The following is a 12,867-nucleotide window of genomic DNA, read 5'->3' as shown; positions in this document are numbered from 1 at the left end:
GCCTGGAGAATCCCAGGGACGGGGGAGCCTGGTGGGCTTCCGTCTATGGGGTCACACAGAGTCGGACACGACTGAAGTGACTTAGAAGCAGCAGCAGAGGCCCCGGCAGGGCTTGGGAATCCCATGTGTGGCCACTGGAGGGCAGCAGTGGATCCTCCGGTTTACCCTAGGATATGAAGGCTCACGTTCTCAGCCTGCAAGTCTGGGGCAGGCCTGGTTAAAAAAGTGGTAATGGCGCCATAGATGCTAACTGAGCTAGGAGAAATGGCTTTTTCCTTCTCATGAAGTGTGCAAGGGGGTTTCAGAAAGAGGAGGTGTGAGCCAGAGGGCCTCACAGGACAATGGTCTGGGGGCCAGGCCGCTCCTCTGGACCCCACTTCCTTCCCCAATTCAGGATCCAGGGAGCCAGAGTTAGCACTCCTCAGTCACACTCTCCTCCCAGGAATCCTGCTTCTGTGAAGCCCCAGGTCCTGAGGCCCTTTCCAGCTCCCATCACACCCCAAGGCAGCTGCCACCTGCCACGCCAGGCCATGAATCCATCCACACAACAGTGGCCACTCAGCTTTCCTTTCTCTGAGAGAGGGGGTCAGATGGGGCCAAGTTTCACAAGGAATGCTAGCAGCATGGCCATGCAAACACCCACTGCGTTGCCTCTCTGTCCAACAGGGGACTCCCCAGGCCACAACCTGATACATGGACCCTGGGTGCTGGGGAGGTGAACAAGGTCCCGGGTGAAGCTGGCTCACAATACATTCTTCCCGGAAGAAGGTATGGGAAGAAAATACACACTGGAATACAGTTGAAAGTTCGAAGACTGCTCTGAGCGCAGCTGGTCAAGAAGACTGTGTCCCCGAGATGCTAGTTCCTGGCCAGGTGTAGAACTGCCAGGCAGGCAGAGTATAAGGCTTTTGGGTGTTTGTGGCTGTGGAACCTGGTGGTGAATGCTCCTGCTGGCTTTGGGGAGTATCCAGAAGTACTCTTTCCTGTGGCCTTCAAACAGCCATGTGCTGGTAAATAAAAATTATTAAAACTTAAGGAATCAAGGAGTTTTGAGTACTTATCACCTCTGTTCCTAATACAAAGTATTTAACTGGCTCTGTGTTTAGCCACTCAGTCATGTCCGACTCTTTGGGACCCCATGGACTGCAGCTGGCTAGGTTCCTCTGTCCATGGAGATTCTCCAGGCAAGAATACTGGAATGGGTTGTCATGCCCTCCTCCAGGGGATCTTCTCAACCCAGGGATTGAACCCAGGTCTCCTGCATCGCAGGTAGATTCTTTAGTGTCTGAGCCATCGGGGAAGCCCAAGAATACTGGAGTGGGTAGCCTATCTCTTCTCCAGGGGAACTTCCTGACCCAGGAATTGAGGGGGTCTCCTGCATTGCAGGCGGTTTCTTTACCAGCTGAGCTACCCAGGAAGCCCATTTAACTGCTACTTAGTATAATTTAATTTTTTGGACTGAGTTTAACAACCAACTGGTAAACTTTCTGAAAATTTTCAAATGGGTCTAGCAGGTCAGTATGAATCAACTCAGGTGCACCACTGCCGGGAACCAGAGGCCAAGACCCAGAGAAGTTCCTGGAAATGATGTCATATCCGCTGGGCCTCCTGGGAGAACCCAGTGCCCAGGGTGCAGCCCTGCCCCTCCATCCCTAGGAGGGGGGCCTGGAGTATCTTTGCAGCTGGAAGTTGAAGATTGAGCATGCCCGCTGGACACCCGGCTGCCCCCCATCCTAGCACCACGGAGATGACACCCTGGTCCCCTGCCTCGCTTCCTCCTCGACCATCCCTATTGGTTCAAGGTTGGAAATTGGAAACCTGAGAAATGGCAGTGTGTGTGTGTGTGTTAGTCACTCCGTCGTGTCTGACTCTCTGCAACCCCATGGATTGTAGCCAGCAAAGTTCCTCTGTCCATGGGATTCTCCAGGCAAGAGTACTAGAGTGGTTTGCCATTTCCTTCTCCAAAATGGCATTAGTTGGCCCCAGAGTCAAAAGAACGAGGGCTGGACCTTCAGCTCTCCTGCAGAGTTGAATTTGGGTTTGTAGGACAGGGAGACCCAAAGATGGATATTCTCATCCATGCTGAGTCCTTTGGGGACTTCCAGCTGTCACTGACCCTCCTTGTCACCTAGGACCTGCAGCAGCTCGAGCTCCATTCTCATTGTCTGTCTGTGCTTTTCCGGCTTCAGACACTGCTGTCTCTAAGCTACTCTGGAACCTTGGGAAAATGTGCTTCCTGGCTTGTTTCCTAGGGCTGCTCAGGACTCATCTCACTTCTAGGGGAGTCAGTGCCTTCCCATCCTGACAGCTCCATGTAACCACCCTCCACCTGCTCTGGCCTGGGGCCTTTACTGCCTTCACACAGTCAGGGCCTTAGTGTTCATCCAAGGCTGTGGGGGAGATCGCAGACATGGCTCCAAGCACTGGACCCCTCCGCTGAGGAAGGTAGGGGATCTTCTGTGGGCACGGTGTTGCGGGCAAGAGAAGAACCTCTGGCTGGCAATGAACTCAACTTCCGTGTCTTTTGAATGAGATGAAGAAGCTCTGAAAGGGAAACTTCCCACGGACCCCATCCTACCTCCAGGGAACCTGCTGGAGTCCAGTTGGGAGATGGTACAGGGGAGATAACTAAGAATATGCTCTTAGCTTGAGAGCAATTAATTACCCTTCCAAGAGCAGACCCTGCTGCAAACACCCCCCAGGGGTTGCAAGCCTCCTCCCTCCCCCACTTTCCCCGTTTGGAGGCAGGAGGCCCCGAACGTTCCCGCTTTCCCAGCCCCACTCACCTATCTCCTCGTACCGCATCACCGTGCCCAGGTTGGCATTCTCATCTAGGGAGGCAAGAGGAAATGCAGAAGCATCAGGGAGCCAGCTTCCTGGTACCTGATTCTCAGTCTGCCCGAGGGGCTTCTCAGAGGGAGAATGCGGGCTGGGATGGGTGGGTGCGAGTAGGGACATCTGAGTAGGATAAATGGAGACCATGGTCCAGCTTGAAATGGAGAGGGAACACTTCCTCAGGCTCCAGGGCAAGATTCACTGTTCTGGGACTTCAGAACCAGACCACCTGGCTGGGTAGCCAGTGATGGACACACACGCACTCATGCAGAGCGCCTTCTGTTTCCTTTTGTATTGGGGTGGAAGGAGACTGGCCACAAGAGCAGCATCCTCAAACCTAGGGAGGCAGTTGGCAGAGTCACAAGGAGGTGGCCCCCTCTTGCTCAGGGTTACCTGGTTCAGAGAGCAAGCAAAACTGAGCAGGCTGAGATTTTTCATATGGCAGATGGCAAAGCCCCAGGAAGATGCAAAAGAGACAGAGGCTTTGCCGTGGGTGCTGAAGGGGTGCCCCGCATGGGGCCCACGGTATGCACAGCACCACAGAGATGACACACTGGTCCCTTGCCTCCCTTCCTCCTCAACCATCTCTGTTGGTTCAAGGTTGGAAGCTGGAAACCTGAGAAATGCCAGAGTCAAAAGAATGAGGGCTAGACCTTCAGCTCTCCTGCAGAGTCGAATTTGGGTTTAGAGGAGAAAGAGACCCAAAGGTGGATATTCTCATCCATGCTGAGTCATCCATATTATTTTTTCCAAAAAAAAAAGGAGAAAATTAAGAAAAGGGCGTGTATGTTCTTAGCCTCTCAGAAGTACTGACATGGGCAGAGCCGGGCGGGCCTGAGAGGGGCCACTGGGCCCCCGGGGAACTCTCAGGTGGGTGGACACATTCCATGGAGGGAGGGACCAGCACAGCCCAGAGAAGGATGGTGAGTGCAGGAGATCTCGGGGAGCCCCAGGCCAGGATGGTCGCATCCCTGGGCTCCCATCACAGATGGGCTCTGCAGGCCCGATGACGTCTTCTATTCTCTCTCAATCACTGCTCTATAAATGCTCAGGCCACAGCAGGTGCTAGGGGTGTCCGCTGCATGAAAGAGGGAGGCGGGATAGACTAAGAGGAGGGCTGCTCCCTTACCCACAAAGGTGAAACGCTCCACCGGCGGGCGGACACAGCAGATCCGGCTCAGGCTTTCTCCCACCTTTCCCAGGATCTTGGCTACGGGAGAGAGCAAGACAGACAGGGACAGACAGGAGGGCGACTCATAACTCACAGTCTCATCAGCCCCACCACTGGGCCCCTGGAAACGACGGGGCTGCATGGAGGGGTGGGGATTGGGTCATGGGGGGCAGAAGGAGGGTGGAGAGAAAGAACAGAAACGTGACGGCCCCATTCCTGCCTCTCATTTCCAGTCCAAGGAATAAGCATTCTGAGCCCTAGATCGGAATCTATTTTCTGGTGGTGTTTATGACGGTGTTGAAACATTGGAAAATATAGAAGAAGAATGTATATTAAAAGGAAAATAAGTATCCATAATTCTACCGCTAAAGATAACTGCCACTAAAGTAGTCATATATTGTTTATTTATTTCCATTTTTATTATGTGTACTATGCAGGTATATCTTGTTGTTGTTTAGTCACTAATTCGTGTCCGGCTCTTGCAACTCCACAGACTGTAGCCCACCAGGCTCCTCTGTCCATGGGATTCTCCAGGCAAGAATACTGGAGTGGGTGGCCATGTTCCCCTCCAGGGGATCTTCCTGACCTGGGGTCAAACCCAAGTCTCCCGTAGCTCCAGCACTGCAGGCAGATTCTTTGCCGATGAGCCACGGGGGAAATATCTTTGAGCTGTGTGACCTTTGGCAAATCACTTACCTTCTCTGGAGCTGTTTTCTTTTTGTAAGTGGGAATATAATATCTATATCACAGAATGACTGCATTAAATGAGAACCTGTGTATCGCATGGAACACTGTGCAAGCAGACACTACTAGGTGCTGGGTAAGTGCTGGGGGTCCCTGAAGGGATGGCTGCAGGTGGCTGGGGGGCTGGGGTTAGGGGCTGGCAGCAGACTGCCTGGGTTTGACTTCTGTCCCTGCTGCTTCCTACCATATGACCTTGGCAGGATCGGCAACCTCCTTAGAAAAGGCAGAGAAAAATGTCCCCTTTGGTACCTTTAATTCCCAGTAAGGCAGTCATATTTATGTTAAAATACACACCATCAACCCCTGCCTCTCTCTGTCCCTGAATCTGTCTCTAACACTGTGACTATATCTCTTTGATGCTGTTTCTTACAGGTTCTCAAAGCATGGTCCCTGGACTATCGACTTTTTAAAAATGCAAATTCTCTTCCTTCTCCCAGACCTACAGAATCAAGGTCTGGGATGGCACTTAGTGATCTGGGTTTTAACAAGAACTCCAGGCGATTCTGAAGTTCAAGAGCCTCTGCTCTCCACCAGCATTTCCCTACCTGCGGTGGGCTTGCTGGGCGCGTTGTTGTTCTGGTAGATGGGCTGGGAGGTCTCATTTCGGGGCTGTCCGATCACAGGTGTCATGGAGGGTGTGTTGACATTGGAGAGGATGCAGCCAGTCACCCGCTGCGGGAGGAAGAAGAGCACAGTCAGTGAAGTCTTTTCCAGTTCTCCCCAAACGCTCATCTGCTTGGCCATCACGGTGAGGTGTCCCAGAGCTGAGAACGAGGACTGGGGGAGGGTTCCAGACCTTGGTTGTGCCCTAGATGACACTAGGCTGGTAGGAGGCGAGATAGCTCCCTGGGAAATGCATTGGATGTGTTGTTGAACAGACCTGGGTTCAAGTTTGAGTTCTGTCCCCTTCTGGCTGCGGGACCTTGGATAGTTAACTTACCTGGTCTTGAACCTCAGCTCGAACGCCTCACTGACAGCGGCAACAAGGGCCATCTCTCTGCGTGGTAGCGGGCTTACACGAGTGACCATACATGGAGCGCCTTTAGAACATCTGGCACATGGCAGAAACTGTGCACATGTGACTTTCTGTAGAATTCGCGTGCCTTTGCCGCCTGCTTCATGGGACGCAAAATGAGGTCATGTCTGCAGAAGGGCTGTGCAAGGCTGTGCAAGGTCACACAAACATCAGGCGCTATCACCACCTGCCGCCTCTCCAGGCCATAGATGCCAGCAGCAGCGACAGGCCGGTGAGCGGTGCCAGGCCAGAGATGCCAGCGACAGGGCCAGGCTGGAGAGCGGTGCTGGGCGGAGCAGGACGTCTGCGCTGCAGGAAGGGGGAGGCGGGGCTCTGGGAACTCTGCGCCTGCTCAGAGTGTAAATACGCATTCCAGAGCCAAACGGAAACGCTCTGTGTATTATCCATTGTCCTGTGTTATCTAGCCTGCTGCCTCTCTTAGTGCCACAGCAAACACAGAGCTGATAACGCAGCATTCTTCACAGCTGACCCAGAAACAACCCCCACCCGCAAAGTCTTGGCCCATGGTGGGTGGAAGAGCAGCTTCTGGGCCACAGAAAAACAAAGGATGAATGTTCAATCTGCTGAGCTTCACAGGGCTGTTGCTTATTCAAGGTCCCTTCCCTGAGAGCCAGCTTCCCCTCAATCCCTGGTCCACCACCCTTTCTGGATTACTGAGTCCCTCTACCGGAGAGCTTCCCCGGTGGCTCAAGTATAAAGAATCCGCCTGCCAAGAAGGAGATGTAGGTTTGACCCATGGGTTGGGAAGATCCTCTGGAGGAAGAAATGACAACCCACTCCAGTATTCTTGCCTGGGAAATCCCATGGACAGAGAAGCCTGGCGGGCTGTTACAGTCCATGGGGTCACAAAGAGTCAGACACAATTGACCACACAGGTTGCCAGGGGACCCCCAGGTCCCAGGGCTGGGGTGACCCTCCAAAGGCAACTTCCACATGCCACCCTGGAGGCACAGCCCTTTCTGAGCCCTGGAAGGGCCCTGGATGAGTCTTTCTGAGCCCTGGAAGGGCAGGCATTGATCTTGCAGGGTGACTTGTCACTTCTGTGTTGGGAGACGGGCGTGACAGTATCCTGCTGCATCTGGGAGCCAGCTGAGGTTGGGGACCACGGGATCATCTCAGCCTGCTTTGTGGGATTCTCTGGCCAGCTGCGGCTGGTCGAGTGGAAGGGACAGCCTGCCTCCCTTTTATTATGATTTCACCTCCAGAAAAGAAAACGCCACGTTCTCAGTCTGGGAGCCGAGGAACGTCTTCCTCTCATTGCACGCATCATTAGTCCCATTTGATTTGTTCTGTGCTGGAGAAGAAATGTGCTGGCCACCTGCCCTGCTCTGCCCTCCAGAGGCTCCCATGTCCTCACAGCCTTGCCTCGCCTATTAAGCCCCGTGTCTATCTCTCTGACAGGTCCACTTTCCATGCCAGGAACACTGGCCTGATGCAGGGACCGGGGAGACCAGGAGTTACCAGCAGCTCCTAGCTCCTGCTTCTGCTCCAAGGCGGGGGGCCATCAGGACTGACATTCCCTGCCGGCTTGTGACCATCACTCAACAGCTGTGGCTCCTGGCCAAGCATCTCAGGCCCAGACTGATGCCTCTGGGCATGAGTAACCGAGGGAGGGTTCGGGAAGCCCAGACGTTTAGACAGCAGAACAGCAGCCAGGCTTTCTGGCTGGGCAGAGCCAGCGCTCAGGAATGCCTGCAGGGTCCCTGGTTCCTCATTCCATCATGCAGCCTGAGGCTCCCAGTGACTGAAAGGAGCATAGCCCTCCCAGCAGCGCCCCCGGCTGATCTGAAGTGTGAGAAATAAGTTTCTGTGAAGCCACTGAGATCTGAAGGATATTTGTGTATCTTATCCTGCCCTGGAGAAGGAAATGGCAACCCACTCCAGTGTTCTTGCCCGGAGAATCCCAGGGACGGGGGAGCCTGGTGGGCTTCCATCTATGGGGTCGCGCAGAGTCGGACACGACTGAAGCGACTTAGCAGTAGCAGCAGCCTGCCCTGACAGATACATCCTTATACAGTAAGACAGGACGTCTTTTATTCCTGCTGTTGTTGAGACCAGCCCAGAGGAGCAGATCAGGGCCACCTTGCCCTGTCGAGGGGACCAGGAAAGACTCAGGATGTCTCAGAAGGGTTCTCAAAGAAAGAAGGGGGTCAGGTTCTCTTCAGCTTAACAGATGAAGCGCCAGCCAGCTTGTCCTTTCTAGTCCTCTTGCTGTTAACTCCCTGGATGGTCTGGAGTCCCAGGTCCACGTCTGCTCAAATAAAGCGGGTAGAGTGGGGGTGGGGGGATGGTTGAGGCCGCTGACAGCTCCCAAAGGAGAAGATTCTGACAGGCCCTCTGACAGTGAGCACAGATGGAATGGGGGCACGCCCCGTGTCTGGACGATGCCACTCTGATCACTGTTTGGGACGGGGGTAGGGCTCTGCATCAGGACCAGTGGAGGCGAGCAGGAAGCCCTGCGTTTTGTCTCGGTGGGATGGGCTTCTTGCCATCAATGGCACTGCTTTTCACCCTGCATGGTGGAGTTGATGTATTGGCATCCATCTGTGAAGGGTACTTTCTGCACATGCCGACTGGTGCTTCTGGCTGGCGTGGAACCTGTGCTTACCTAGCAACCAGCTCTTCGGTCACTGCGCCCAGCCACAAGCCCCGGGCAGCTGTCAGCGTGGGCTAGGCAGTCGCTGTGTGTCTTAAGATGCCCTGGTTCGCCTCTCTGTGCTTCTTTGTTGTTGTTTAGGCACTCCGACTCTTTGTGACCCTATGGACTGTCGTCCACCAGGATCCTCGGTGGGTTCACGGGATTTCCCAGGCAAGAATATTGGAGTGGTTTGCCATTTCCTCCTCCAGTGGATCTTCCCCACCCAGGGATTGAACCCCTGTCTCTTGCATTGGCAGGCGGATTCTTAAGCACTGAGCCAAGACGGAAGCCCATGCTTCCTTTTACCCACAAATAAGTCAGAGGTGAGAATACACTGTCTGTGCATGGACTCCTGTGAGGAGGAAAGGGTGTGCCTGATGTACAATGCCTGCAGGGGTGCAGAACTGCAGCCCTGGCATAGCACGGGGTAAGGGGACCGATAGGTCCTCTGGAGGTGCGGTGAGAGGACCTGGCTGCTTGTACCTCCACCCAGCGCTCCCCTCTCCTCCTTCTCTCATCACTTTCTGAAGTTTCCCAGCTTCAGGGTTCTGAATCCTGCCTTGAACTTGCTGCTGGGAGAGGAAAACTGCCCCCAGTCATATTCAGGAGGCCTTCCTGGATGCTGCTCAGAGCCTGGTCTCCCCATGGCTGGCGGAGAAGCCAGAAACAACTGGGGCAGTCCACCTTTCCCGGGCCACCTGGCCTCTGTGGGCCACCGGCCCAGAGCCCGGCCCAGCTCACCTTCATGAGGTCCCGATGGTGTTCGAGGACGCTGCAGGTCGTCTGCCAGGTGTCCTGGTAGCACTCCCACGGGTCCACCCTGACGATCGGAAAGACAAATTTCCCTTGGTTTCCATTCTCACACACTTCACTTACAGATTCCTTCCAAAGGCATGGCTCAAAAAGCTTACACAGACTTGGTCATATCGTGTACTTAGATCTCAAATCAAATAAAACATGAGCTTGAAATACCTTCCTGAGCCTCAGTTTCCCCTCTGTAAAATGAGAGGAAAATGCTACAGGCTTACATGAACTGATGCTGGCACTGGTCTGGCCGGGTTTAATAGCAGCACCAGATCCTCCCAACTGTAAGGCTTTGCAAAAGTTATGTGATTTTTGGTGCTTACTTTCCCCATTTGTAAAACGAGAATAACAACAATAACTCTCCTGTGGAGTTATTAAAAGGGGTCAGTGAGTTGTACATGCAAAGTGCTTAGAATAGCATCTTGCTCCCATTCTGGGGAATTCTCTTCTGGACCTTACAGGATTCTGGTAAGAATGAAATTAGCCACGCCCTCATCAAGTGGTGACTGCAGGTACCAGAACTGGGGAAACTGCCCGTGTTGGCCTCTGCATGCAGTGGGGTGCCCAGTGGACATGGAGGTGGGTGCTGCAGCCACACTGGCAGGCACAGTCCCGGGACCAGCCACTCCTGCTTCATGGGGACGTGAAGTGAGCCAGGACCCAGGCCCAGCGGGAGGCAGCGCTCAGGCTTCACTACCGACTTAATGAGCTGCTAAACTGGGATGTTTCTCAAACACATTCTGAGCAGTTGAGCATTCTGTCACCTCCCACCAGGCAGCACAGTTAGGGTTCCCAGAGACGAGACCTCACAAACTGAAAACCCTCAGAGACCTGCTTGACCTGAGCCTGACCCTCTCAGATCCCTGACCCGAGACAGGCATCCTCTCTGACATGGGCAGACCCCGGACCTGGCTGAACAGGTTCCCCGGTGCCCAGGGTCTTTGCGGGCCCAGCCCCCATCTTCAGAGCTAGCTCCGACCTCTCTGGTGACCTCAGTTCTCAAAATTCTGATGTTCCCAGCCCCTGGAGCAGTGCAGTATGTGCTCAGTAAATATATGTTGCAGGAAAAAGGGAATTATTTCAGAGTCTTCTAATCACAGACAAGCAGGAACAGTCTCCTGTCCCAGAGCTTAGAGGCTTCGCTTCTACCCAGACTTGACCACAGATGCGCTTTCCTCTCAAGCTCCTTGACTTCTCCTGAGCTGTCTCCCGACCTCACCTCTGTCTCGGGGCGGTGGTGGGTGGGTGGGGGGATGCGAAAGTCTATAAAGGGTATGCGCTGCTCCCACAAATCGCTGCACAGGAACGGCACGGATCACCGTTAATTATCATCTTCGCTTCCCTTGGCTGCTCTCATTTCCGCCCACCCCGTCTCTCCCCGCTAGCCCTCATTCTGAGGTCAGCGGCCCTTCATTTCCTTCCTTTCAAGCAAACCTCTAGGTGCTGCTTATTCTTTCATGAGGGGGAATTACGGGACACATGGTGTGTCGTTATTTTTTTAAAATCATCATCTTCTCATGCAAATTATAACTGCAGGAGCTTTGGGGAGCATAATTAGCATAATTAGGGGAAGCCTGCGTTAATTACACCACCAGCTCAGCGGATAATGGTGTCTGCCATCTTAGCAAGGGGACCGTCCAGGGACCCTCTGAGGGAAAGGCTGTGTGCACTCATACCCGTGTCCCCCCCAACACACACCTCTGTCCCGCCCTTGGCACGGGGCCCAGGGAGCCTGAACAGGAGTGGAAAATAGCCAAGGCCGAGAACCTTCCCTGAAAGGTAGTGAAGAGCTCGTGGAAGTGAGTGGGGATGGAAGCAGAGAGGCATTTTGAGTTTTCTGGCCCTGCTCCACCCCAATCCCCATGTTATTTTTGGAAACTCTGAGACTCCTGAGTCCACAGGTGCCAGGGCAGATGAAACACTGAAAGCTCCCTCTTTAGTTTCACGGGCTCCATGACTTGGTTAAAAAATAAGTCATCAGTTAGGCCACCCCAAAATGTTTACGTGATTATCACCTGCATGGGGTTAATATCTCCCCCATGCTCCCCACTCCTGTGGGTTCCAGACTGCTGTGCAGACCCTTCCTCTTTTCCACCCAGCCCCAGGGAGTCCCAGGGCCGCCCACTTTGGCATCCTGAGGCCCACCTACCTGATCCAGTCAGAATTCTGGACAGCCAGCTGACACATGATGAGACGGTGCCGGCTCGACACAAGACCCTGGGAAGCAACAGAGTGATCGCTGAGAGGCCGGCCCTGCTCCCCACAGCCTCCCCAAGACACCATCCCAAGCCAGCCCGTTACAAAAGTGCAGCCTTTTTCAGGGCTGACAGAGAATGAGCGTGGGAGCCCTCCAGGTGTCCACCTGCCACACACAGGCATCGAGTGGATGTTCTGGAGGGGGGAGAAGAGAAAGAAGGGAGGGAGGGAGTGGTGCGCCCCCCTCCCCATCAGAGTCAGAGGTGAGCCTCCACCAATGGCCGAAGCAGCCAGGGTGCGATGAGACACTGTGGCAAGTGCTGCCTGGTCTCCCGGCTCCATCGGGCTGGGTGACTTCCCCAGAGCCCACCAGGTTGTATCTGGGGGAAGAGGTGAAGGACTTTGACAGTATCCAGATTTTCTGAGATGTGTGGCAGGGAGGGAAGGAAAGGGAACATGAATTGTAAATCAGATTATAAGAGGCAGAGGCCTTTTCTCCTAAAATCCCAGGAAAGATTGCCCAGCTCATAACCGGCCACCAGTCTGGCATCCTCGGCCCTCAGCAGGTGGGCCGGCTCGTCTTCTAACGGGTTCTGACTGGGCCTGGGCATGGGCAGCTGTTTCTCCCAGCTGCTGCCCAGCTCCCACTGGCTCAGGTCTGACTGTGGTCCAGATATGGGAAGCAGGACACCTGCTACTGGGAGTTTTGCATTTCTAAGAATCACAGCAGAGATGGCAGTGGGGCAGTTTTACGCCAGTGGCATCATCAGGTCAGGAAAGGGGGTTAGGGAGGATGGAGACAAAGGAGAAACCCACCTGTTTTCCATAGGAGTCGTGGACAGGAGAGACGATCCCGCCAATGACAATAAACCTTCCAGTTTTGTGCAGATAATCCCTGGCTCTTTCTAATTAAGAGAAAAAACCTCACATTATTAAGAGGAAAGGTGTGGGTTAAAGGTGATCGTTGAAATCAATACCTTCAGTTCTGTAAGGCTTATTTCCCATCTTTCTTGCCATTTAAAATGGAAAGTGCCAACTTTCAAAGCAAACGTGGGTGATTCAAAAGGTGCTGGAACCAGATTTCAGCTCCCAAAGCAAAATGATTTAGAACTCAAGGGGATTAATCTAGGTTTAAAGGTCTAGTGCTGGATGAGTTTAGAGAGATTTAAAACAAACACCTGCCTCAAAGCAACTGATTGGAATTTACCACTACGATCACTAGCAGAAATTATTTCAAAGCGGAGGAGTCATTTTTTAAAAAGAAAAAAGAAGAACCTTCTTATAATATGAAAGGTGGGCTGATTGCTTCATCTAGTTATTCAGAAGAGGAAATCCATCAAAACAAATTTCAAGGGCCTTCTACGTAATTAGGGAGAATTAACAATCAGACCAGAAAACTGTCATTATAGTTGGTTGAGAAAGTTCAGCCAAAGAAAAGCTCCC

At 53.4% G+C, this 12,867-nt stretch overlaps 1 protein-coding gene across 2 annotated transcripts in view; it reads right to left on the bottom strand.

The window, feature by feature from the left end:
• Positions 1–12,867, bottom strand: part of NMNAT2 (nicotinamide nucleotide adenylyltransferase 2) — a 231,966-nt gene that overhangs the window by 27,552 nt on the left and 191,547 nt on the right. For both annotated transcript variants that reach the window (XM_088845279.1, XM_055419126.2), the window contains exons 5-10: positions 12,241–12,329; positions 11,378–11,445; positions 9,166–9,244; positions 5,296–5,422; positions 3,965–4,045; positions 2,787–2,831 (exon numbers count right to left, since the gene is read on the bottom strand). In XM_088845279.1, the coding sequence (XP_088701405.1) occupies positions 2,787–2,831; positions 3,965–4,045; positions 5,296–5,422; positions 9,166–9,244; positions 11,378–11,445; positions 12,241–12,329 (489 nt within the window). The remainder of the gene's footprint in view (positions 1–2,786; positions 2,832–3,964; positions 4,046–5,295; positions 5,423–9,165; positions 9,245–11,377; positions 11,446–12,240; positions 12,330–12,867) is intronic.

The sequence above is a fragment of the Moschus berezovskii genome, chromosome 17, assembly GCF_049115385.1.
Source record: "Moschus berezovskii isolate FMDL1 chromosome 17, NW_MosBer_1.0, whole genome shotgun sequence".
In the NCBI taxonomy this organism is placed as follows: domain Eukaryota; kingdom Metazoa; phylum Chordata; class Mammalia; order Artiodactyla; family Moschidae; genus Moschus; species Moschus berezovskii.
This window is presented reverse-complemented; position numbering and strand designations above follow the sequence as displayed.